Raw genomic sequence first — 24,909 nt, forward strand, 5'->3', positions numbered from 1 at the left:
GAACGAGTAGTGTGAATGCGGATTTTGTCTTTTCAGGTTTCTATCAGGAAATCGGTGCTCACATGGTTGCGCTCAGTGTAGCGATTTTGACGAGTGTTTTCTGATACACGAAGAACGTGAGTGCCACCTCTGCTCAAAAGCCATCAGTCAGACCAGATTAAAATAGCATGTAGTGGAGTTACAATAAAACACAATGTCTATAGAGCTAAAACAAGCAGATACTGAATATTTTTTTATTCCAGAAATTTTCAAGACTGGAAACGTTTCATTGGCAGGTTAGTCTGTAACAGGGAACCGAAATATAGTTGGGGAAAATAAATCTTCCAGGATCATCTCCGTTTAAACAACCAGATTTAATGCAATTTCAGGTGAATTTGAGCTCCTGCACATTCATCAATCACATGCACACAGAACACTACTGAGGCCAGACCCCCCTACATGCACCGTGTATTTCTCCATAACATATTTCTTGAATCTTGCACACAAAATAATGGTTACATACATTTATGTTTGAAACGTGTGTAAGCTATTGTGCAAGAAAATGATACGGACTACTATTAAAATCTGTGTTAGTGCGCAGGAATGTCGGCTTATGAACAAAAATGTTTATATACATGTTTGTATAAGAAACAGTTTATATAAATTTTACTACATTTCTAATTAATTCCCATAAATTCGAATAAATTCACATAAATTTCAAATGTGGAGTATTTCCAAAATTCCCCAGATGAAGTTCCCATGAAAGGTTTCTGGAAATTTACAGGACATTTTCCGGCCCTCAGCAAAACAAGCAGTTACAGGGTGATTCAAAAAGAATGAACCGATTTCATTACGAGTTTTTCATTCAAAACATAGATAACCTCTTTCAAATGGTCACTAACTCATTTCATGATGATATATATATATATATATATCTCCGTGGCTTGTGGTCTAAAAATCAATCAAGGATGTTTGCTTTCACGTACCCTGTTGGTGAAATTGTCCCAACTCCATCCACACAGCCGAATCCCTCACAATCTTCAAGAAAACACTAAAATCTCATCTCTTCCATGAGCATTAAACTGCCACTTATTATCCCTTTATCCCTTTCTATCGAAGCTTTTACTATTTTGAACGATTGCAAAATAGACTATATAAATAATCGACTGAAACGGGGGCACTTCTCATGTTTACTACCATCTAATGATAAATCGCTTGTTGTATTTCTCTGTAAGTCGCTTAGAACAAACGCAATTGCCGAAAGCATACAACTAAATATAACATGTTGGCTTGGGGTGGAGCTATAATTATAACCCTGTTAGCCATGATTGCTGTTCTTTTCAGTGTATTGCAAAGATATTTGCAGTATTCCAATTCGCAAACTTTCACGGTCCAGGCCTAAAGGTTTGTGGGAATCTGCCAGCTTCGGCTCACTCAAGAAAAAAACCAAGTACATTTTCACGGGGCGAGTTCGATTATTACACTTCGCGTAATAGGACCGACTTTTACTGACTGAAATGTCGACATATTGAAACGAGAGCCTGGTACAGAAGGAAACAAGTCAATCTGTCGCACTGTTGCGGCTGGAGTGCTGCAAATTAGGCCGGATATTAGTCAGGCACATCTGACTCAGCAAACCATGCATGTACGTTCTGCGCTTGTGTCAGAGAACATAACTCTCTCAAACCAGCAGGTGGCAGTAGCGTGTATTCAGCATCCAAACAGGGAAACCGAAAAAAATTACAACTGTGAATATAGAAAGCAAGCAGTGTTTCCACCCGCGATCATTACTAAATGGATGCGTGTAGCATTTTTCAATCATCTCTGCTAAGTTACAAAGACAAGTGCAAGAATGACGAGCATTATCCGTTTCTTTTCCTCGTGTGCTCTCTCGCTAAGCTAAATAGTCAATCGGCGTTCTTTCTCGCCGATCTCTTTCTCCACCGCCGAATCGACACACAGAAGGAGGCGATAAACAGCTGATGTGGTCCGACCGGAGCCAATAGTGCAGGAATAACATCTGGAGAGAAAATTTTAGTTAATTTTTGGAACTGTATTGTTGCCGATCCTTCAACCAGCTGTAGTTTAGGCTACAGGTAGTCCCAGGGATCAAAACCTGCTAACAAGTGCACTGATTGGAGACACTTGTGTTATTCAATAAATGTTTAAACAATGTTCTGTATCACTTCTTATTAATTAACTGTTAGATTTTATGAGATAAAGGGGAGAATACAAAAATGAAAATACGACCGAACATATCGACCAAAAAAAAAAAAGATCTGCATCATATACTGGTCATAAAAAATAATTATATTTAAATTATTAAATTATTTATATAATTATTTATAAAATACAAAATGCTCTCATTAAAAAGCACTAAACAGCAGTATTGGGCATAGAATTATATTGTTATTGTTATTATAAAAAATCTGATTGCTACTTATTGTACTGCAAATTTCACTGAAAACCATTTAAAATAAAACTACAATAATTACGCGAATGACAAATAAATGTCATCTATCAGGAATGTTAAGGAAACGAAAGGAACCGTGGTCCCTTTAACTTCATATATAATGTTTGGTATAATGCAACATTGTTTTGGCGCTTTATAGGGAAAAAGTCCTGGCACCTCTGCTCTAGATAAACCTCCTTCCTTATGATGATGATGATGACTGCACGGATTCTCATGGTACCTTCATGTTTTTGAAAACAGCTTCTAGTTAGGAAATTCCCATGGTATCGAGGGTCTCTAATGGTAGTGCACCCAATTAAATCCTAATTATGGACAATAATCAGCCAATCAGTAGTCATTACATTCAGAATGTACGACTTCGGACCCACTGAAATTCCGATACGGTGAAGAAAATCTGGATTAAAGTCTAGAAACTGTCAGTCTTGTAATCGTTATGTAGAGAATTGACAGAGGTTATTTTTAACTGCATTATTTTGACTCTTCCAGTTTCACCCACTCCGGGGGTTGTTTTTTTTTTTTTAAACAGACATCCAGCTTGTTACTAAGCCTGTGCTCTCCCTGTAGGCCACAGCACATTCTCAGCAGGGATGTATCAGGGACACATGGCAAACAATAACACAAATGTGCAGGGGTCTGGGAAGCCCGTGAGATGCTGCAGCCGCAAACAAAATCTTTTCAATGCTTGAAACCTTGATTGTTGCAGGCTTTAATGCTTGTTTTCGCTAGTTGTAGACCATTTTTGGCAGCATCCCTAAGAAATAGACAACTGATATCAAATATGTACTTCTCTGAATGCCAGCTACATCAGACATGTATTCCTAAAATTAATTCCACATGAATTACCTCGGAATATTGTTCCTCTACGGGAACAGATTATTAAAACGTGCAAATCATCTCAGATTTTTCTGCTCTTTTGGTGGTACTTTAGCCAAAAAAAAAAGTACAGAGAACAGCAGAACTCTGATTAACTACAGCTAATACCCCAGGATTTGCACTCATGCAGCCACTGCCTAAACTCTCTGCAAGTCGAGGACAAAACACTGACTGCCTCACCCCTGACCATCTCATCACTTCATGACTCCTGAACCGACTGCAACACAATCTCCTATCTAACTGAAGTATATGTTCTGATCCCAAGCCAAGAAAACTGATCAAAAACTCTCTATTAGCACACTGAGACTAGCATCATCGCTTTTCGAGCAAACAGCAGCTTCAGCAGGCGAAAATGACTTCGCCTTTATCAGCGTTCCTGCACTGCGGCCTCGACACAAACGCTTTGGGATAGCTATTGTCAAAATAGCGGCTGATAGGAGCACAGTGCAGCTCATAGTGCAGGATATGCAGGTCTGTGCAAGCGAACCACAATGAGTGCAAGTCAAGTGCACAGCACAATACTGCAGCTTTACACAAAAAGATGGACTGGGAGCAGGTAGGCCAAAACCAACCCTGTGAAATCTATCAAAGCTACCCAGAGCCAAAAACATACCAGAGAAAGAGTGTAGGTTTCAGAGTAGGATCTAGGGTTACAAAATTTCAGGAATTTCCTAGACTGGACACTTTCCATGGGAATTAACTGGGAATTTACAAAATTGCAGGTGAGCCTTTAACAGGAAACTAAAATGTAGTTGAAAAAAAAGGTTAAAACAAAAGGGAAAAAAGGTTTTATAAAAAAAACTAACTTGACAGGAGAAAGTGTGAAAAAGTAAACTCTATACTCTGCGTACGCACAACGTGGAAGGCGACAAGCTAAATCACGCACAGATCGCACGCGCAACCTTTTGAGTGGAAAGTTTATAAATGAGACCCCAGAGCGGTCCAGAGTTTACGTCAGTAATAATGGTCCGTGGGGAAACACAGTGCTCCATGTAAAGTTAAATGGACTAAACAAAGCATGCGTTTTGTATTCAAATTACTGAGTTGTTTCAGCCCTAAAACATAAATATATTGCACTGCATAATAACTAGTTTGAGGTAGGAGTTTCCTGTAAAAGGAAATCCCACCGAAATTATCACTTCTCATTCCACAGCAACCCAGAAGTAAGAAGTAACTTGTCAATGTGAAAATATGGAAATGACCCAAGAGAGGCAGAAAGCTGAAAGCTGGTTGGTTGACCTCAACCCGACTTGATGAACAGGAACACCAAGTGCACCCCAGACCTCCCTGAACAACGCACAGCCTGATCTTACTAATGTTCTTGTAGCTGAATGAACAAGTCCCCACAGTCCTGCTCCAAAATCCAGGATACCTGGACTGTGGACACCTGCCAGGGCTCCCTGTAACTCTGAACCAGAGCTGACCTGCTGAGAAGGATTTAGAAGACACCTGAAAATAAACAGCATCTTTAGTGTCCTCTAGGTGTCAATGTTCAAACATAAACGCATCCGTAACCAGTGATCAATTAGCAAAACCTTGCATTTTAGTGGAAACTGGAGAGCAGTGTTTACATCACGGCCCACAGTAGCTTGTCTCGCCCTGGACACAGTATAATACTCGCCCTAGTGATTTCAATGGGTTGCTGACATGTCATTATTATCTGGGCCTGGAGCCCAGAATGTTCCACACCACACTGGCAGGGTGCGAACCTTGAGACAGACGGTGGCTTCTGACCACCGCTCACTGTTTGCTGCACAGGGCTTCATTCAGAAAAAGGATCAGGTACGATTCGGAGAGGAAAAAATAAATAAATAACACTGACACAAAAAACACGAATCAGCCAGGGTGAGGTTACAGGTTATACTTCGTCTTCAGTCAAACCGGGAAGTCGACGATCTACCAGCACTTCTACTTCCTACGCGTACAGTGACCTTTTCACTTTAAATGACCTATATAGTAAAATACTTGCTATTGCAATAAGAAGCAAATCATTCTTCCACCACAAACCCAATGAAACCATGTTTAGGCGACAAAGAATTTACCTGTTTTAAATATCAAATTTACCAAATCAAACCAGTGGCACTGACAGTATCAAACAAAGTCTGGTAATCAAAATAGGTGAAAAAACTGTCACCTGAACTTACGGAGTACAAATGCTTTAAAGAGAAACGGCGCTCCGACAAGCTTCACATTACCGTGACGGAAATCGCAGAGCGTTTTACAGTGCGACCTGGAATCCAGACAAACAGGGATGATTTGGTTCCGACATTCCATCCAGTAAATGTTGCTTTCAGTTCTCCAGATCTATACAAGATGTGTGTGCCAGTATGTGAACAATGGAAGATGTCAGAAAACTAATCCAAAGGAATATTTCGAGGTTTGGGACGATCGAGAAGGCAGGTGATTTAAATGCCTGTCAGAAAGCATAGTGTCTTTAATGCATATGAAAAATGTGCAATTTGCATCACAGACCAGTTCCATGCGAGACCATTTTTGACTCCTTGGGGAAGCAACAACATACATATTACTACTATTATATGTATACAAATTAATTACTCAATTACATACAAAACCTTGCTCACCATAATGCAGAATCAGTACGAACTTATTTTCGATGCATGGCAGGAAACTGGCATAGGTATTTCTAAATAAAAGACCCTACATATCCAAAAAAGTTAATCAAATCAAAAATCTTTGTCACTTATTTTATATTGTGCATAGGTAAAGCTCATAACTTGTTCCAATAATTCCAGGTCAGACTTCGAATAATACTAACGACTGCAGCTACAGCTGGTCAGTATACAGCCTCTGGGATTTTGCGTTTTTTTTTTTTGTCTGTAATATGTTGATCGTGTAGAGGTCATAGGCCAAGTCTGGACACACCCTGATCCTTTAAAGCTACAGGTTGTCGATCTGTAACAGTTAGGGGGTGCAACAGGACAATGGCTTCTATACACAATCTCAAGACAAAACATATTTGTACTTTACTTATTCAAAATTCAATACCAGCTGCCAGTGGGTCTTTTCTATCACTCTGCACTGTTGGGAAATTCTAAAGAGACTTGATTGTGTTAATAATAAAAAATGGTTCGGTTCACACGGGTCAGCCTTCGCTCTTCACGTGCCTCAATTGACCTCGGCCGCCCATGAACCTGTCGCCGGTTCGCCATTGTTCCTTCCATGGACCACTTTTGAAAGATACTGACCACTGAAGACTGGGAACATCCCACAAGAGCTGCAGTTTTGGGGCTGCGCTAGCCGTCTAGCCGTCACAACTCGAGTCCTTGTCAGACTCCCTCAAATCCTTATACTTGCCTATTTTTCCTACTTCTACCACATCAACCTTGAGGACAAAATGTTCACTTGCTGCCTAATAAAACCCATCCACTAACAGGTGCCATTATGTTGAGATCACAGAGTTAATTCTCTTTGACCCTCGCTGTTTTCTCCCCGTTCCTCCATCTTCTGTAATCAGTCAGTAATAATGGTCCATGGGGAAAACAGTGCTCCGTGTGTAGTTAAATAGCTGTTTCGCTCAAATATGCACTGGAATGTGTCAAACTATTAACAAAATACAGTATACTACCCCAAACCAATCACCATTCTCTTGGGTAGGCTAGGCCACGTCTCGACTTAATATAGTTTTGGGTTATGAATTCATCGGAACGCATCTACAACGTAAGTCGGGTACAGCACCAACGAAATCCATGCATGCCAGATCATATGGTTTAGACAGCAAGGTTTTAAGTGTGTCTGTGCTTTGCACCAGGGCAATGTCCTCTTAGTACGTTTGATCTGGTGAAACTAAAAAAAAAAAAAAATGTGGATTTGGAGAATCCAGAATCTGTCCGACACACAAGACTGTACTACACAAGGGCCTTGACCACTAATACCTGCTTCATAGATACAGACATGGTCTTTGTAAATGAGTCTGGAGCAGCCTTGTGCCCCTCTGTCAAGTGTCATGAAGGGTAGACCATGCACCACCATAAAATCCCAGGATCAGCTTCAGGTCCCAAATGAACATTTCTTTGAGACGGGTCCGATTAGTCCAATCCTAATTGTACGGGCGCATGGTGGCAGGAATGAAGAGGAACACAAGCTCTGGCTCTGTAAGAACAAACTGCATAGTCACAAGTGCATTAGAGAAACTATTGAGCTAGCACTGGTTTTGACTGTTGTTACTGTATACAATCACCAGGACCATGGTGAAACACAAAACAGACGCAAGACTACACAAAGTGCGAATACACAACCTATCGATCTCATGAGCCAGAGCAATAGAGTACCAGGACACTGGTGATAAAAAAACATTGCAGGCTCAATATCTCCAGAGGAAGAGTTAATAAAAGAACACCTGCTCTTATCCTATAATCCAAAGCAAACCACAGAACAACAGACAAGCAACTCGCTCGGACTTCATAAAACATACGATAACTAGCTGACGAACAATCCAGCAATGTGGCATGAAGGTATTTATAGTAAATACCGTCTCACGGTCACTTTGAAACTGAAGGCAAAAGAAACGTAGCCAGACGTCACCTACAACAGAAACTTGTTTCGAGTCCGACGTTGCTAACGAGAATTTCTTTTTAAAAGTTCAGGGAGGCAGGTTCAAGTTGCTTTGTCTTTCTTAACCTAATTTTTGTAAGTGAAAGGGCAGGCGTCTCTACCCAATAAAATGGTAGACGGAAAGATGCACAAAGCACCATATTACTTTGGGATGATTTGCACACGTGCATTACACTTGCTGAAGCCCCGCCTACTTCCCCCATCATACAAGCGCTTGACCTGAACTCACAGAGGCATCGCTTCCATTTTAGAGTAAAAAGATAAGGTTTTGCATTCAAGAATTTTAGATAAAAATCTCTGTGTACATGTGACCTGGCTAACAAAAGTCTATCTGCTGACAATTTCATCCAAAAAAAAAGGCCACCTTCGCTTTTTACACTTACACTAATGCCATATGGCGGATGTTCTTATCCAGGGTGATTTCCAACTGAGCAGTTGAGGGATAAGAGCTACCCGGAGCTACCCGAAGCTCAGGGGTTTAGCAGTGACAGTTGTGTGGTGGTGGGATTTTGAACTCATGGCTTCCCAATCAGAATTACAACATCTTATCCACTGAGCTACCACACGCTGTCTAATCAAACCTATGCATGTGCACAGAAAGCGTTGATTCTATCATTCCTACACATTTTTATCTATTAGTGTGGACAGAACCCCAGCCACCACCCATTAAAGGTAGTCCGAGAGTTACGATGGACATGATGGACGATGGGCATAACTTGAGAATATATCGTAAGCTGAGACGTAGCCGAACCTACCCAGGAATTAAAGAATGGTGATCAGATGTAATTTGTTGATAATTTAATAGAATCTGGTAATTTTCCAAAAGAAAACATCAGAATCAGATAAATAAAACGGAAATAATGTAAGTTATGTATTCTTTCTGTGCGGCCCGGTACCAATTGACCCACGGACCGGTGCCGGTCTACGGCCCAGGGTTTGAAGACCACTGGTATAAACTTCACAGTATATATGCATATGGCAGCAGTTCACATGTGGAATTGGCGACAACGATATAAAAGAGTGAGACGAGCAAAAATTGGACTTTGAAACGGCAAGAAACACGGAATCAAATACGCAATCCAGCACAGAACTCTGTTGACCGCTGGCGAGAGTAAAACATCTCATAAGATGTGAAGCATCCCAACGTATCATAGAAAAAATTGAAACGTCGCGTGAAAATGAATATAATTTTAAAAATAATTGTACAGTCATCGTAAGATCGAAAAATCGTTAGGCGAACCATCATAACTCGAGGACCACCTGTACACTCAAACTTCAAAACTACAGAAGCACTACAGAAGCAAACATCTCAGCCGAATAGCTACTTTGAGAAATGTGGGCCTTTCTTTTACATAATACCACCACTTTCTCAGACTCAAAATTAAATCAACAAACTCAATTATAAGAATTATTTTTAATGGCTGTAAAACCTTGCCGGTTTTTAATCTTTTAAGCTAATAGTTGCTGCTCGTTTGTGGGTCTTTTCACCTTCAGTAAGAAGTGTATTCAGATGGACTGAGCTCGAATGACCGACTCGACCCCTCAAAGTTTAAATTCTTTTCTATGAGAAGTTCTCGGGTTACTTTCACAGCATGTCTGGGGTCATTATCTGTAATGTAAAGCTTCTGACTGAATCTGAGCAGAAAGTATCGCACTACACAACAGAATTCATCCTACCACTTCTATCACTAGTCACATTAATAAACATCAGTGGCCCAGTTCCACTGGCATAAGACACAGTGTTTGACAGATATTCTGGTATACTTTGGATTGTGAGCTCTTCCTTTCCTTATCCATGATTTTATCCTCTTCCTATAATTCAGTTATAAGTTAATATTTGTTTCATCTATCGAAAGCATCTTGTTCCAGAAATGGGCAGAACTTGTAGATGATTTTTAGTCCAATTTGTCTTTGAGGGTTAGTAGAGTTTTACATTCTCTGAACAGTCTTTTGATTGTAGACTGGATATATCAACCTTCTAAAGAGGGTTGTGATCAAATGTAGGTGTCTACAGTGGTCCTTCAGGTCAAACTGCAAGCACATTTCCAACTTCAATACACAAATAGTTTATTTGGCCACACAAATTTTGCCCTCTGTCCTCTTTCTGATTAGTCCGTTTTGTCCTGTAAATTTCCCATTGGGATGAAATCTGCTTGCCTGTCGGTCTGCCTGTCTGTCTGTCGGCCTGCCGGCCTGTCTGTCTGCCGGCCGGCCGGCCGGCCTGTCTGTCTGTCTGCCGGCCGGCCTGTCAGACAGTCTGTCTGTCTGTCTGCCGGCCTGTCTGTCGGCCGGCCTGTCTGTCTGCCGGCCTGTCTGCCGGCCGGTCTCAAAATGACTCAAATTTGGCAAAAAAATTATGGACCCAACCGACTGTATGTCAGACAAATAAACATACACATTTTATGTCCATCCCGGGAGAACATCTGAAAGAGAAAAAAGCCGGTAAGATAAACAAAGCTGTTCGGTTCTTAACTGCACCAAACAATCCTGAATTGTCCACACAGTAATCCGGATTATAAATCTTTGTAGTTGTTGCCTGGCTTTACAGGGAAGTAATTACCCAAGCGGTGTGATTGTTTACCCCACTGAACTGGGAACACAGGGCTTTTCTATAACACTGGAGGTAAACATTTCCATGCAACTCCTCCAGCTGAACTAAAAATACGTCCGCTTACACATTCATGATGTCACGGAGCGTCCACTGACCCTGACGTCAGGTTTGAATGAACCAACAATCGCATCACCACTGACAAATCTACTCCTCATCAGGAAGCTCCAACCAGGATTCAGATCTGAACAAACTCTCAGATTTTTCAGGGGTTCCTCAATAAAACCTCTTCCTTTTTCAGGTGCTTCTCTGTACCCCGGGTCTCGTCTTCACACATATTATGTAATAAATTCAGCTTTAAGACTTCATTAGATTTTTTTTTTTTTTTTACAAATAATAAAAGCAGCTTTTAAAATACTTTGTACCCCAGAAAGAAGCAGAATAACATTGTTTTGAGAAGAATCAGTTTCAAACACTCCTAAAACATTTCCACAAGACTTTGAGTGAGTTGAATTGAAAGGAAAATTAATAAAATCAGACCTTTTGTCAGCTTTGCTAACTCAGACAACCTAGCTCAGATTTCTAGCATGTCCACTGTCTGTGTGTGTGTGTGTGTCCTGCCATTTGGTTCATATTCTTGGAAATCACTTCAGTGGTCGGTAAAGCACCTAAAACACGTTCGCCCTGCTGAGGAGACCCGGTTATGGAGTTGTTATCGCTAACTGAGGCTTCTAACGGCGGATACCTGTCGCTTAAAAAGCCCTGGGTCTGGCTGACGGCTCATCACAGCTACCCCTTGTTGTTGCTATGCTAACGTTAGCCCTAATAGAGAAGGGGGAAAAGCAGCTGGAGCGCGTTAGAGCGTCACTGCAGCAGGAACCAGGCTTCACTCAGGAACAAGAAGGGCCTAAGAGACGTTTACCTTGCTGCTCTGAAAGTCCTCGAGCGCTCTCAAAGCGCTGTCGGTGAGTTTAACGTGGAACACGGAGACATTGCTGCCGTTGCTCACTCTGCCACAAGACAGCCCGTAACACTGCTCCTCCTTCAGCGCCGCCATCTTGCTACCACATTTCCACGGCTCGCGCACCTTCTCGGAAACGCGACCGAACTCTCGTGCTGCTCCGCGATGAATAATTCATGAGCGTGACGTAGACAAGACGGGCGTGGTTTTGACTGACGAGCGTCACCCTGTATTATTTTTGCCCCGCCCACATCTCCCCCATTCCTGATGGGAAACTCCTGTTAGGACGTCCTCATCTTTATCCTTATCTTCATCTTCATTTTCATCCTCATCCCCATCGGATCAGACCGAGACATTTGTTTCACAGCAAACGTGGATCACTAGTGGATTCAATCGATCGATTTTTACTTTTTTCAATTTTTGTTTAATTAATTTATTATTATTATTATTATTATTATTATTATTATTATTATTATTATCATATATTAAATGTATATTAAAGTTTTATATTTTGTTTATTTTTAAATAGTATTTATTTATTTATTTTGGTTTTTATTATTTGTATTCCTTTTTTATATTATTTCTAATAATGTTGTTATATTTTTCTTTTTATTTCAAATTTATTTATTTTAATTATTTTTAATTTAGTTTTAATTAATCAATTTATTTATTTTAATGTCATTTTTATATTTAATTTGTTTTTATTTGTTACTTTAATTTGTTTATTTACTTACATATTTATTTGTTTGTTTTAATATTCTTTATTATTATTATTCATTTGTAATATTTATTTATTTGGTTATTTTTTTTAATAGATTTTTTTGTATTTATTTATTTATTTTATAAATTTCATTAATTTTAACTTATTTAGTTTTAATCAATTTATTTATGTATTATTTTTATTTAGTTTATTTAAATGTCTTTTTTTTATATTGTTTTTATTACTTACATATTTATTTATTTTTGTTTGTTTGTTTAGCAGGGGGGGGGGGGGTGTCCTCAGTGCATAAGGCTCTGGGTCAGAAGATTTAATCCCTTGGGCCCCTAAACAAGGTTTTCCACCCTTCATGCTCCAGAGGTGTTGGCCCTGCACTTCCAAACATACCCGGGATATGCAAAGAAAGAATTTCACTGTCTATGTAACAGATATAAAAGCTTCTTTCTTTTCTTTCTTTCTTTTTTTTTTAAGTATATTTAACATTTTACAGCATCATAAAAACTTTTCTGTTATTAAAGGAAGAATAGTCGATGAGTTTCTATTTCTTGCAAGCATAAACGTTTCGAAATTGTTTAAATATTATTACAGAGCTGAAATAAATCCAGTTTGGAAACTTGCCCTCCGATTAAAAAGTTTGTTTGTTTGGTAAGAAAATTAAAATGTGACTTAAGGATACAGTATGTCTGGCTTCAAACATGATTCTGAGGTACCAGGAACCAGTCATCCTGTCCGCTCGATGTCATTCCGACGCAATGCCTTTAAAAGGAGTTCTCTTCAATTGGAGCTCATTCTGTACAGCTGAGGATGGTTCCACACGAACAGTCTAAAGACCCATGAGGTTACTGTTCAAATCAAGAAATTTAGGGATGGATTTGGACTGTAATTATTATCAACAGTCTGCTACAATGGCTTTGGACAGTTGTTGTGCATTTAAGAACGCATTACTAAACAATGGAGGAACTATAAATAATAGACATTAGATCTAAGAACGAGGTTGAGTTTAATTTTGAGTCTGGTTCTTCTCAAGGTCTCTTCCTCATACCATCTCATCACCACTGGCTCGCTCATTAGTGATAAACTTATAGGCACTAATGTATAAATTCATATTTTATAACATCTGTGTAAAGCTGCTTTCAGACGTCTGAGTGATGTCAGAACATCGTTCATACTATACAAACCGTCATAGGTTTTGGGGGCGGAGCTTTGTGCACTTGACTGGGAATTGGAGGGAAAAAGGGGGTGGACTCATTTCGTAAAAAAACAAAAACAAAATTTAAATCTTATTTTAATTGAACAATTTAACTCTTGGAGACATTTTTGCATAAATTTTACTCAACCACCTCATTTAAATTTGACATTATTTGCGCACAGAGGAACGTGAAATGGGAATACACCTAATTTAGACACATTCATAGTCATTTATACACAGGGGCAATTTATCATGACCTGAGGACTTACTGGCATGTTTCAGGGAGGTGCAGGCTATTTGTTGGTACATAAAAAAACATGAGGGGCAGATCTTTCTCTTATTATAGATTTCACAGTTATGGAACAGCCTTTCAATCAGTGTTCGGGACTCAGACACTGTCTCCGCGTTCAAGTCGAGACAGAAAACATATTTCTTCAATCAAGCCTTTGTTTAGTAGATTTTTTCTTTAGTAAAGGAGCAGATCTGGAGGGATTATGGATATAGAGTGTTTGGGGAACTGCGATATTTGTATGCTGTCGTCCCTGCACTCTCACACTCACTTAGGTTTGTTGACGGTGGTGTGGTGGGTCGTCTCTTATCCCAGAGATCCCTCATGTCTGTGTTATCTTCTGGTTTTCCCTTTTATTTATTCTGCCATAGCGAGTCTCGCTGGAGTCCCAACTGCACAGTGACTAACTTTCATACAACAATAAGGATACTTAATAATCCATATCCTTCTCTCCGTCACCCCTCTTCTCTCTCTCTTTCCCTTGGTCAAATAAAACATGCTTCTAAAGCACCAGTGACCAGTGTTCCTGCTTATCTCCTCTCCTCGGATCTGCCTGCCTCTGGATGGTGTTCTCTTCGATTGAAGGACATTCTGTGCAGCCTGGGGATCCATGGACTGTAGTTAATGTCATCAGTCTGCTACACTGACTCAGGACTACAGTTTGCATCTAATCACCATCACTACACACCTCAACATTGCCTAATTGTAATAAATGTACATTCTGTGCAACCCAGATGAGGATGGGTTTCCTCTTGAGCCTGGTTCCTCTCAAGGTTTCTTCCTTTCGCTATCTCTGGGAGTTTTTCCTTCACCACAGTCGCCACCGGCTCACCCATCAGGGACAAACTTACACTCATAAAGAACATCGTATTTATTCTTTATCACCACATTATCTGTGTAAAGCTGCTTTGAGACAATGTTTCATTGTTCATTAATTAAATTAAACTGATTTAAAAAACAGGAAGTGGTTTTCCAACTTGGGTCTGTAACGTAGAGCCAGGAAGTCGTTGATTTTGGATTTGACGTACAGCAGTGAATTATATTCACTATTATATAATTCACTATAATATTTTGACTTTCTGAATGTTCCATTAAATTGATGGAGTTCAATCCAACCTCAATTACTTAAAAATAAACAAACATTTCTGTTCGATTAAAAAATAAATACAATATTACCAGTTCCCTGAAAGAAGACATTGTGTGCTTCTGCTTTTAAAATGCTACCAGAACTTTCATTCACCATGTAAATTAAGAGAATGTATTATATCAGTTCCACCTGACATGCTGCAGTAGTGTCGGAATAAAAATACACAAATTTCTACCACTGACCGACTCTGGCCAAGTGGCACAACAGAAGTGAAGAAGCAAAAACGTATCCCAAAAACTTATTGAATATGGATGACAGAAAATAATCAGGAGAAACAAACAAAAAAAAAAGTTTGGGGTTCACAAATAATGCTTTAATGTGGACTCCATTTGAAGTCATCACTCTGTGTTCATACAATACATCTGTAGTAAGGGGGTCTAACAGTTTAATTTACAGTTACAAGGATCCCTGTATGGAAAAGTTTGTGAATGCATTTACATTTTTACATTTGCAGCATTTAGCAAGACGCCTTTGTCCAGAGCGACGTACAAAAGAGTCTCTATCAATGAATACATCTACACTGGTACGCTAGATTACAACTAGGGTACCAGTGTACCAGAATCCAGGCACTTAGGGACCTGCTGGATCTACATCAGAGACCCCTCATGATCCCTGGACATCTGTTTAAGGACCACGACTCTAGATCATATCAGTTATATAGATTTTCTACATGCTTATATTGATAGAGGGTCACTAAAAAAATCTGATCATTATCTGTGATTTATGACAAAGGAGAAATAGTCAGTTTTACTGGAACATTCGAGGAACAGATGTACTGGCAGGAACTCAGGTATAGTGGTGGAAAATAGATTATAGACTTTAAAGCAAAAATTCCTTTCGGTGAAAGTAAGCGCTTTAATCAAACACTAACCAGTCAGGTCTTGTCATGGAACACCACAGGGGAATAAACTGAATGTGCAAAAGTTTATTTCAAGAAATCAAAAAAATATCAGGAATGTTAGTTTCAAAACCAAACAAGGAACCAAGCTGTTTATATAATCATTAGAAAAGGACGTGAAATATTTAAAATAAATACCATTTACATATTCAGACAAAAAAACAAAAAATAAATCAATAAAGTGTTATTTGATTAAGTTGGACTTTTTTTTTTCTTCCTGTAAAATCCATACAGTGTTTGGTCAAAGTTTTAAAGGTGAGGTTCACCCTGCCAAATGCAATAAAGCCCAAATAAATAGACAGTGGACTGGATGGTTAAACACAGAAGAAAACTGCAACAAGCAAATATCAGTCTATGGTTGCACATGTAATTGCTTAGAGTTGAGCCATGTAGGAATACAAGCTAGCAGCATACGTTTTGGCTACCGCTGATTCGTAAACATAACCGGCAGCCAAGGAGGTGTAAATGTACAGACGAGGTTACGCACTGGAGGCTTTAACCATGATGAAGGTATAGATTCACTGCTTCATTTTCACAACAAAATGGCAAGTTTGCTAATGTAGAGATGTAATAATTTATCAGTTCATAGATCAGCATTTTCTCATATTTCATGCATTGAAAGAAACCTTTGCTAATAATTTACATTACATTCTGTGACAGAAAACAGAAAGTACTATAAACGGACAATTGCGTACCTAAAATCGCGTTTATTCTAGCATCCGGAACGCGCGGATTTAATTCCTAGCAGCGATGACCACGGACAAGGCCACGCCTCCAATAGCAACTGCAGTAGCACCAAACAACCACTTCCAGCTTATACTCTGTGGGGAAACAAAGACAAAAGGGAAAATGATTAGGGTGTAATTATTATTATTTATTTATTGGAATGACCATTCACACTGTATCTCAACCAATAAACACTGTGCCTGGTGTTATGCAGTTACAGTCACAGCATAATAACATGTTAACTACGATCTAAATACGCTGAAGAAAAGGGACGGATTTATTCGTAAATCATTTGTACAAAAAAAATTACACAAGAAATTTGGCATTCATGAAAATCCTTTATATCCTTATTATTATTTTCAAAATTGTACAAGTATAAAAGAACATATATGGGATTTTGTAGTAAACAAACAACATTCCAGAGAACATTTTAGATTTTAAGTTGTCCTACATGTAGCTACATTTTGCGTTGATTAAAGCTTGGCAAACTCATAGCATTCTCTCATCAGAGTTATAAAGTAGTCACCTGGAATGGTTTTCAATTCATAGGTCTGCCTTGTCAATAGTTCATTTGTGACATTTCTTATCTTCTTAATCTACTGTGCATCATCTGTTGTCTTGTGCAGAAGAAAGAGTGAGTAAAGTCATTAGCAATGTTATGGTAAAAGCCAAATACATTTATTTGATTAATTTATAAGAATTTTAAATTTAAACCATCAAACATTAGATAGAAACAGGCTCTCATAAGGACTGTCCCAGAAAAAGTAAGTTTTTTAGAAAATACGTTTATTAGAATGACCAGGCTCAGAAACCGCTGATTTACATAAATCCTTCTCGGAGATCAAGTGGCAGACATATTTCAACATTTACTGTTCAGAGGAGACTGCGTGGGTCAGGCCTTCATGGTCGAATTCAGGCATTAATTCTAAAGAACAACATGCAGAAAAGACTTGCTTGGGTAAAGAAACACAATCGACTAACATTAGATGAGTGGAAAACTGTCCTTTGGTCTGATAAGTAGAAATTTGAGATTTTTGGTTGAAACTGCAATGTCTGTTAGTCTTACAGAGGGTGAACGGATGGCTCCTGAATGTGTGGTTCCCATTGTGAAGCATGGAGGAGGAGGTGTGATAGTGTGGAGGTGCTCTGCTGGTGACACTGATGATGATTTAGTAAAAAAACCGAGGGCATACTTAACCAGCCTGGATACTTCAGCACTTTGCACCGAAATGACATCCAATCTGGTTTGCACTTAGTAGAAGCTTCATTTGTTTTCCAACATGCCAATCACTCCAAATATACCTCTAGTCTATGAAAGAGTTATTTGCTTAAGAAGGAGAAGACCGGAGTGCTGCATCTGATGAACTGGCCTCCACAATCACCCAATCTAAATCTAGTCGGGATGAATTAGATTGAAGGAAAAGCAGCCAACAAGCACTCAATACCTCTGGGAACTACTCAAGATTTGTAAAAAACCATTGCAGGTGACTACCTCATGAGCTGACGAATCAAAAACATTCTGGGTTGTTTAACAGGTTTCTGTTGACTAAATAATTCCATACGTGTTCTTTCATAGGTCTTCAGGATGGAGACTGAAGGTGAAAGTGTGTCCAAACCTTTGACTGGTACTGTGTGTGTTTGTATATATAGATAGTATGAGAGAATTGCAGTCAAAGCACCAAATTTTAACTGCTCTAATACATGATGCACACATTTGTATGGTCCTGTCACGCAAATAAAAACATGCACATGATGAGTAGGACGTGTGGTTTGCATGGTTACACCACGTACAGCTGTTATCATTTAGGGTGTACAAACTTTTGTTGCCAGATATTTAGACAATAATGGCTGTCAAGTTATTTTTAGAGGACAGTAAATCTATACTGCTATACAAGCTGCACACTATTAAAATATATTCAAGTTTCATTTCTATAGTATTTTCCTTTGAAAAGATATACAAAAAGAGCTGAAATATGAGGGGTGTACTCACTTTTGTGAGATACTGTATGTGTACTGTTTTTGCGAATAGAAGCTTCTTGATTTGTAACTGCTCGAGTAAAAACATTAGGACAGAAACCCACGATGTTTTATGAGCGTTCATATCACGCATATCAATGTTAAGAACGCCGTGCTGGAAACAGCATCTGAAATAACCCGGGCTTCCTCGTCTGCTGAACCCCGATTTAACCCCTGCTGATGTTGCTATTTATAGGTGCAGATGATGCCATACACACCCATGAGGATTTGGCCTGGGCTTTCTGTACAGTGTTGATGTCAGGTGGGTTTCCAAGCATCTTCTTGTACATCGCCTGCTCAGCGCCCCTCTGCTCCGAGTGTTTCTTCACCAGCTTCGACAGCTCTGCATGGATGGTCTGTACAGGAGAAAGTCAATGCGTGCGCGTGTTATTCTCTTTTGCGTGGGGGCGAAAAGGCAGCTGATGTATCTGCTGCTCACACCCAGACACTGACTACTCAGATAAACTTGCAGATAAATCTGTCGGGCTGCCGATAAATGTATTTTGTCCTAAAAAGAACAAGCTTAAATCATGCGGGATCAATAAACGCCAAGGAAATACTACTCAGGCAACAGGTTCCCTGCATACAAAACACAGCATTGACATTACATTAATGCAAAGTGTTTTCAGGAACAGAATTTCCTGAATGTAAAAGGAGAGAATGTTCCACCAGGCTCTCTTCTACAGCTGCTACATCCATTAACTTGAGCCTCGGGTCTAGTGTAAGGTTTCGAAAGGTGCTACGTGGCCTTTTCCCACTTTAACGTTACAACTGCCGACCATCGCTCTGCAGCGATTAAAGCAACTCTGGGAAATTCAAATTCCAACTTTTTCCATTTCCTTTACTAAAACAATTCACCGTTAAACAGAACAGCGCTTTACACCAAAGCAGAAGGTACAAAAATACATATAATCCCGCCACAGTCGTTCTAGCCAGGGTTAATAAGCCGTAAAAGGGTCGGACACATGAGATGGGTGGAGAGAACAGGCGCAGGTAGAGAAATGGTGTCAGGCACACGTGCTGCACGCTGCTGCACATCTCTCGCTGCCTGTGTAAGCAGAGTAGGGCAAGGGATCCTGCTATTTTTAGCGAGAAATAGGATCGTAGGAGGCGACATGACAGTGTGCCTCTCCGCTCCAACGCTGGATCAGTGTGGAAAATGACAGCACGGCCTCCTGGGGATTCGAGCAGATCAGTCATACTTTGCTAAGTCGTTCATTTTAATTAGTTGTATTTCATGTTTAATAGTTTGAGCTTGCAACTTTTTCTATCTGTTCTTTACACCTCTGGCACTGGTGGTGAAGAAATAATGGGTGTCTGAGATTCCTGGAAGCGCGATCTAACCACAATGAGTGTTTAAGTGTTCTGATTTGATCAAACGACCAGCCAATGATCTGATGAACTTATGGCAAAGCCGCTTAGTGTCCGAAACATTGTTTCTTCAACAGATCTCATCCTGTTTAAAGAAGAAGAAACACACACAGCTTAGGACAATCTCATGTTAATCTCGAGTGCATACAGAGTTGTATTTTTCAGGGTTGTCAAAATTAATACGGTAACTCGTATTCGAAAAATACATTTTAGCTGCACTAATTCTAGATTTTAGATAGATAAATAAATAAAAAAACTCCACCGAAAAATTAGCTTTAATCAATAAACATTTGATTTACTGATGCGCCGAGTCTCAAATCATACACCAAAATGCGCCATGATGCACATATCCGGCGATCAAAACCGTCCGTGTGGAAACATAGCAAAAGTAAAAATTTTTGTCCTGATGATTTATGTAATTTTAAACACCATAATCACTTCAAAATATTTACAAGAATGGTTTTGCTGATAATAAACATACACTTGCATAAAGCATGTTGAATAGAGCAGTGGTCCAAAAGCTTTTTTGCGCCATGGACCGAATTAATGTCAGACAATATTTTCACTGACCGGCCTTTAAGGTGTGGCGGATAAATACAACAAAATTAAATAACACGTCCGGCATAAAAACTGTATTTTCTAAATATAATAATAAACATGAATCCACAGTGTTGTTTTTTGTTCATTTTGCTCGCTTGGGAGTTTTCAATTTAGAGGTAATGTATTAGGGGGGAGTGGTGGCTCCAGCGGTTAAGGCGCTGGGTTGCTGATCGGAAGGTCTGGGGTTCAAGCCCCGGTATTGCCAAGCTGCCACTCTTGGGCCCTTGAGCAAGGCCCTTAACCCTCTATGCTCCGGGGGTCATTTACGAGGGGAATATCAAGGTCCGTGACGTGGGACCGCCTTCCCGTGGGCTCACCACCTGTGGGAGGGACCGTAAGGGACGGTGCTGTGAGGATTGGGCAGCAGTCAAAGGCGGGGGCCTGCTTGGACTGCTGCCCCCGCGACCCGAATTACGGATAAGCGGGAGAAAATGAATGAATGAAAGAGGTAATGTATTATGTGTTAGCGGCCGGAGCAGCCCTTTTAAGAAGGTAGTGGATGGAGGTAAGACATGTGACCGAGGCATCATGACATGCATCAATAGTGAGTCATAGACAGATGCGGCGGAGAGAATCCGGTCATTTTCCAAAATAAACATCGTTCAGAATCAGATAATAAATAAAACGGAAATAATGTAAGTAAAAATTATTTCTGTGCGGCCCGGTACCAATTGACCCGGGAGTTGGGGACCACTGGATTAGAGTATTAAAAACTTGAAAAGTGTTAATTTAATAACCAGAAACCAGCTGAGCTCTTTGCGGGGTGCCGTGGGCGGAGCTAAAGAACCAGCTTTTGTGTAGCAATTGTCTGTGACATCACTATAAAAAAAAGCGAGAACAAAATCTTTATTGTTTTAAATAACCTACGGCTATCAAACAAGACTGGTAATTACGGAACAAGATTCTCCTTCCTTCACATCCAAATACACACTTCTTTAGAGACGTTCTTTTCAAACGAGTCTAGTGCATAGTAGCCCAATGAAACACATTGATGGGCATGCTTTTGCTCTCGCTTCGGTTGCTGTGTGCCGGGGGAAGTACCCATACAAGGAATTCTGCTCTTAATGACCTCATGAAGAGCCACACTCGGAAAGAACTTAGAGTGTATTTGGCGCAGAAATACTGTCATACATCCAAATAGTTTTTTTTAAACGTTGGCCATGTTTAACATGATAATTCAACTTTAACAGTATAAATAAGTCAGAATACATAAAATACCATTTGACCCCCCAACCTTGTTTTTCGACAAGACTCAGCATTACCTTGTTACTTGGATCCAACTTCAAAGCTCTTTTCAAACTTTTAATTGCATCGGCGTACTCTCCTTGTAGTGCCAGTACCTGGAGACACAAAAGTCAGTCTCACATCAAAAGAGCTGCATTGCATTTAACTATAAAGTCTAAAAGGCTGCTAGTCTTTTAATGACCAAACTCAATAAACAACTGAACAATGTGTGTCTTTGGACGTGTGTGACCAAGAAATGCTAAGTGAAAGGAAAGGTGTCTGAAGGAGGGGCACCTTGCCCTGGCGAAACAACGCTTTGATATTATCAGGCTGGTACGCTAAAACAGAGACGCAGGAGCGCAGTGCAGCGTCGTAGTGGTCCAGCTTGAGCTGAGCGGCCGCCATGTTGTTTAGACATTTCAACTTTACATCCAGCACTTCCTCTTCTTCTTGTGGGCTGATGTCCACTGAAACAACAATTGAGCACATGAAATAAACAAACAAACAAATAAATAAAACACACACACACACACACACACACACACACACACACACACACACACACAAACACACACAGTGCATTCAGAAAGCATTCAAACCCCCTTCACTTTCTTTGAATTTGTTAGGTTACAGCCTGATTATTTACAATTTACAATTACTAATTTTTCTTGATCATTGATGAGAGGTTTCTAAACCCTGACCAAAGCCTACCTGTGAAAAAGTTTATTAATTGGACATGATTTGGAAAGGCATTATACATACACACACACACATACTACGTAATTTGTCTTCTAACTCAATGTGGAGTTTCAGTAACAGGGCTGATATCATGCTTAAAATTGTTGGGATCATATTTCATAAACAGACGTCCACACCTCCCACAAGGAACATCAAGATCAGTTATTTTGTTTTTACTATAAGCCAAACACAAGCCACTTTTGCTCTGAGATCTAAACAATAAAAATGTTCACTAGCAGACCAAAACTTTGGTCAAAAGTATAAGAACAGGCAGTCTTACAGTACAATACAGTACAGTACAGTCCTTCAAAAAATAACTCAATATGCAACATTCCCATGCCTGCAATAAGAGCATCGAGTCGTCTCTTACATGGTCTGCACTGCTGTTTTTTTCCTGCCTGACCTGTTCGGCATCTGGTTGTGGGTTTAACGATTTTCTCAACAAATGTTTTCTTCACGGGTAAAATCCTGAGCTCAAACAAAGACAGAGTTGCCATATTGTTGGCTACTTGTTTATATAATCTTCTCTGTTGAAAAAGTGTATGAGGACGAGGTATTCTGGTTTGATTCTAATACAAACTTCATGACATCCAGAGGAAAAGCTCCAAAAACATCAGATTTAATAGGGATAAACTTTAAATGAAACAAAAAATCTAAGTTATCAAAGTCTTTTCTGTGAATGTCCAAGTGGACTCGTGCCTAAAGCTCCAATGTTTAGTGAAAGCTGTTTTGTAATTTAAAAAAATTGTGCATCGGATTCAAGATGGGATTTGCATCGTGATTCATAGTTTTTAACATATTTGCAGTAGTGGATGCGCTACACTTTTTTTTTTATTTATTTTTTTTATTTTATTTAGAAATTGACCAATATTTGATATGTAGAATGATTTCACCTCGCGTTCTCTCAGCACCACTGCTGCTACGTGAAAAAAAGTATTTTTGCACTACAAAGGACTGTTTGTGAAAGGGCAATGCGTTAAAAGTCAGAAGGCACTTTAGTAAACAGATGATTTGTCGTCTGTCTGAACCAAAGAAATAAAAGCGAACTATGTGTACCATATCGAATTGCATAGCATCATATTTTTCCATTGTATTGCATTGAATCGTGTTGAATTAAACCGAAATCAGATCCCACTGCATCGTAATAAGGGTGAATTGTTGCACATCCCTAGTACGGATGTGGTTTTGTTACAGGAAAGCTACGAGGTATCTGAATTTGAACAATTTGCTGATTGTTTTATGCAACCATCTTTTTGCTCATTGTATTGAATGGTGCCAATAATTGTGGACATGGCTGTACTTTTGTTAATGCATATGGTTGGGTCACCAACCTTTTTGAAACTGAGAGATACTTCTTGGGTACCCATTAATGTGAAGGGCTACCAGTTTGATACACAGTTTTTAGTTTGATCTGAAATAACAAATTTGCTTAATTTACCTTTTATTCTGTTATTATTAATAATTAATGATATTCATCGATGTGAAAAAACTGATAATGTTAATGATTTCTCATAATAATTATCAACAATGATTTAACAAAGTAGGAAACAGCTATTTTTTTAGAAAAGGCCAGGCCCGCGGGCACCAGGTAGCCCTCAAGGACCACGAGTAGCCCGCGGGCACCATGTTGGTGACCCCTGACATAAAGGTTACTCATGATTTTAAAAAATGTGGCTAATTGCAGCCTTCCCGTGGGCTCACCACCTGCAGGAGGAACCGTAAGGGACAGTGCTGTGAGGATTGGGCAGCAGTCGAAGGCGGGGGCCTGCTTAGACTGCTGCCCCCGCGACCCGAATTACGGATAAGCGGGAGAAAATGAATGAATAAATAAATGGCTAATTGCAGAAATACGCCACAAAACTGAACAGATGAAAGTTACACACCATTTACAGTCTTTGTTTGACACCGAAATAGCATAAACACTGCACTTCCTCTTTCCCACAGAGCTTAGTAGCTACAAGCACAGACTGGCTCCTCAGCCCCAGGCACAGTAAATATCCAATCATGTTACCTTTAGAACTTGCTTCTGTTATCTGCAGGGCGATCCCGTAGGAGTTAATAGCGAAAGCGTAATCGCCACGCTGGTAGTGAACATTGCCCTGCTCTCGTTTCTTGCTTGCCAGACTGATCCTCTCAGAGGGAGGAAGGAGCTCCAGGTCAGGGGCTTCAACAGCAGACAGGAGATGAACCTCCAGGATCAAATCCGCATTCGGGGGCACAGCAGGAGCAGAAATGCTAAAGGTTAAAAGATAAACATTGGAAAAGTACACTTTAGAGATATCCAGGAGTACCTTAATGTACATCTAAAACAAATCACATGTCTCTGAGCTGCAGGTCTGCGCAAATGTCTTTCACCAGAAGGGTTTTTCATAGTGTTTTCCACCCAGGGACAGAGATACCCAAATATTTCTGCATTTGTACACAAAATAAAAATGGTGAACAATCAGGTCTGAACAGAAAGTAATTAATGCCAATTTAAAAACAATAAAAAAAAAAAGATCACAAATAAACCAGTTGACTACATGGATTGAAATGATGTTAAAACCAAAACCAAAATGTTATAATAAACATCTATGTTTTGGAAAGG

The 24,909-nt window shown here is 39.6% G+C and overlaps 3 protein-coding genes across 4 annotated transcripts in view; 1 reads left to right on the top strand and 2 right to left on the bottom strand.

Moving 5' to 3' along the window:
* ell (elongation factor RNA polymerase II) overlaps nt 1–11,616 on the bottom strand; it is a 49,376-nt gene extending 37,760 nt beyond the window's left edge. The window contains exon 1 of the mRNA XM_083558165.1: nt 11,368–11,616. Within this exon, the coding sequence (XP_083414291.1) occupies nt 11,368–11,502 (135 nt within the window). The 5' untranslated portion in view covers nt 11,503–11,616. The remainder of the gene's footprint in view (nt 1–11,367) is intronic.
* Nucleotides 1–24,909, top strand: part of rrp36 (ribosomal RNA processing 36) — a 101,626-nt gene that overhangs the window by 58,872 nt on the left and 17,845 nt on the right. The gene's annotated exons all lie outside the window — the stretch shown is intronic.
* fkbp8 (FKBP prolyl isomerase 8) overlaps nt 15,041–24,909 on the bottom strand; it is an 80,223-nt gene continuing 70,354 nt past the window's right edge. For both annotated transcript variants that reach the window (XM_083558186.1, XM_083558185.1), the window contains exons 5-9: nt 24,334–24,557; nt 21,879–22,051; nt 21,623–21,700; nt 18,608–18,745; nt 15,041–16,468 (exon numbers count right to left, since the gene is read on the bottom strand). In XM_083558186.1, coding sequence (XP_083414312.1) covers nt 16,382–16,468; nt 18,608–18,745; nt 21,623–21,700; nt 21,879–22,051; nt 24,334–24,557 — 700 coding nt within the window. In that variant the 3' untranslated portion in view covers nt 15,041–16,381. The remainder of the gene's footprint in view (nt 16,469–18,607; nt 18,746–21,622; nt 21,701–21,878; nt 22,052–24,333; nt 24,558–24,909) is intronic.

Source organism: Silurus aristotelis (assembly GCF_946808225.1).
Source record: "Silurus aristotelis genome assembly, chromosome: 13".
NCBI lineage: Eukaryota > Metazoa > Chordata > Actinopteri > Siluriformes > Siluridae > Silurus > Silurus aristotelis.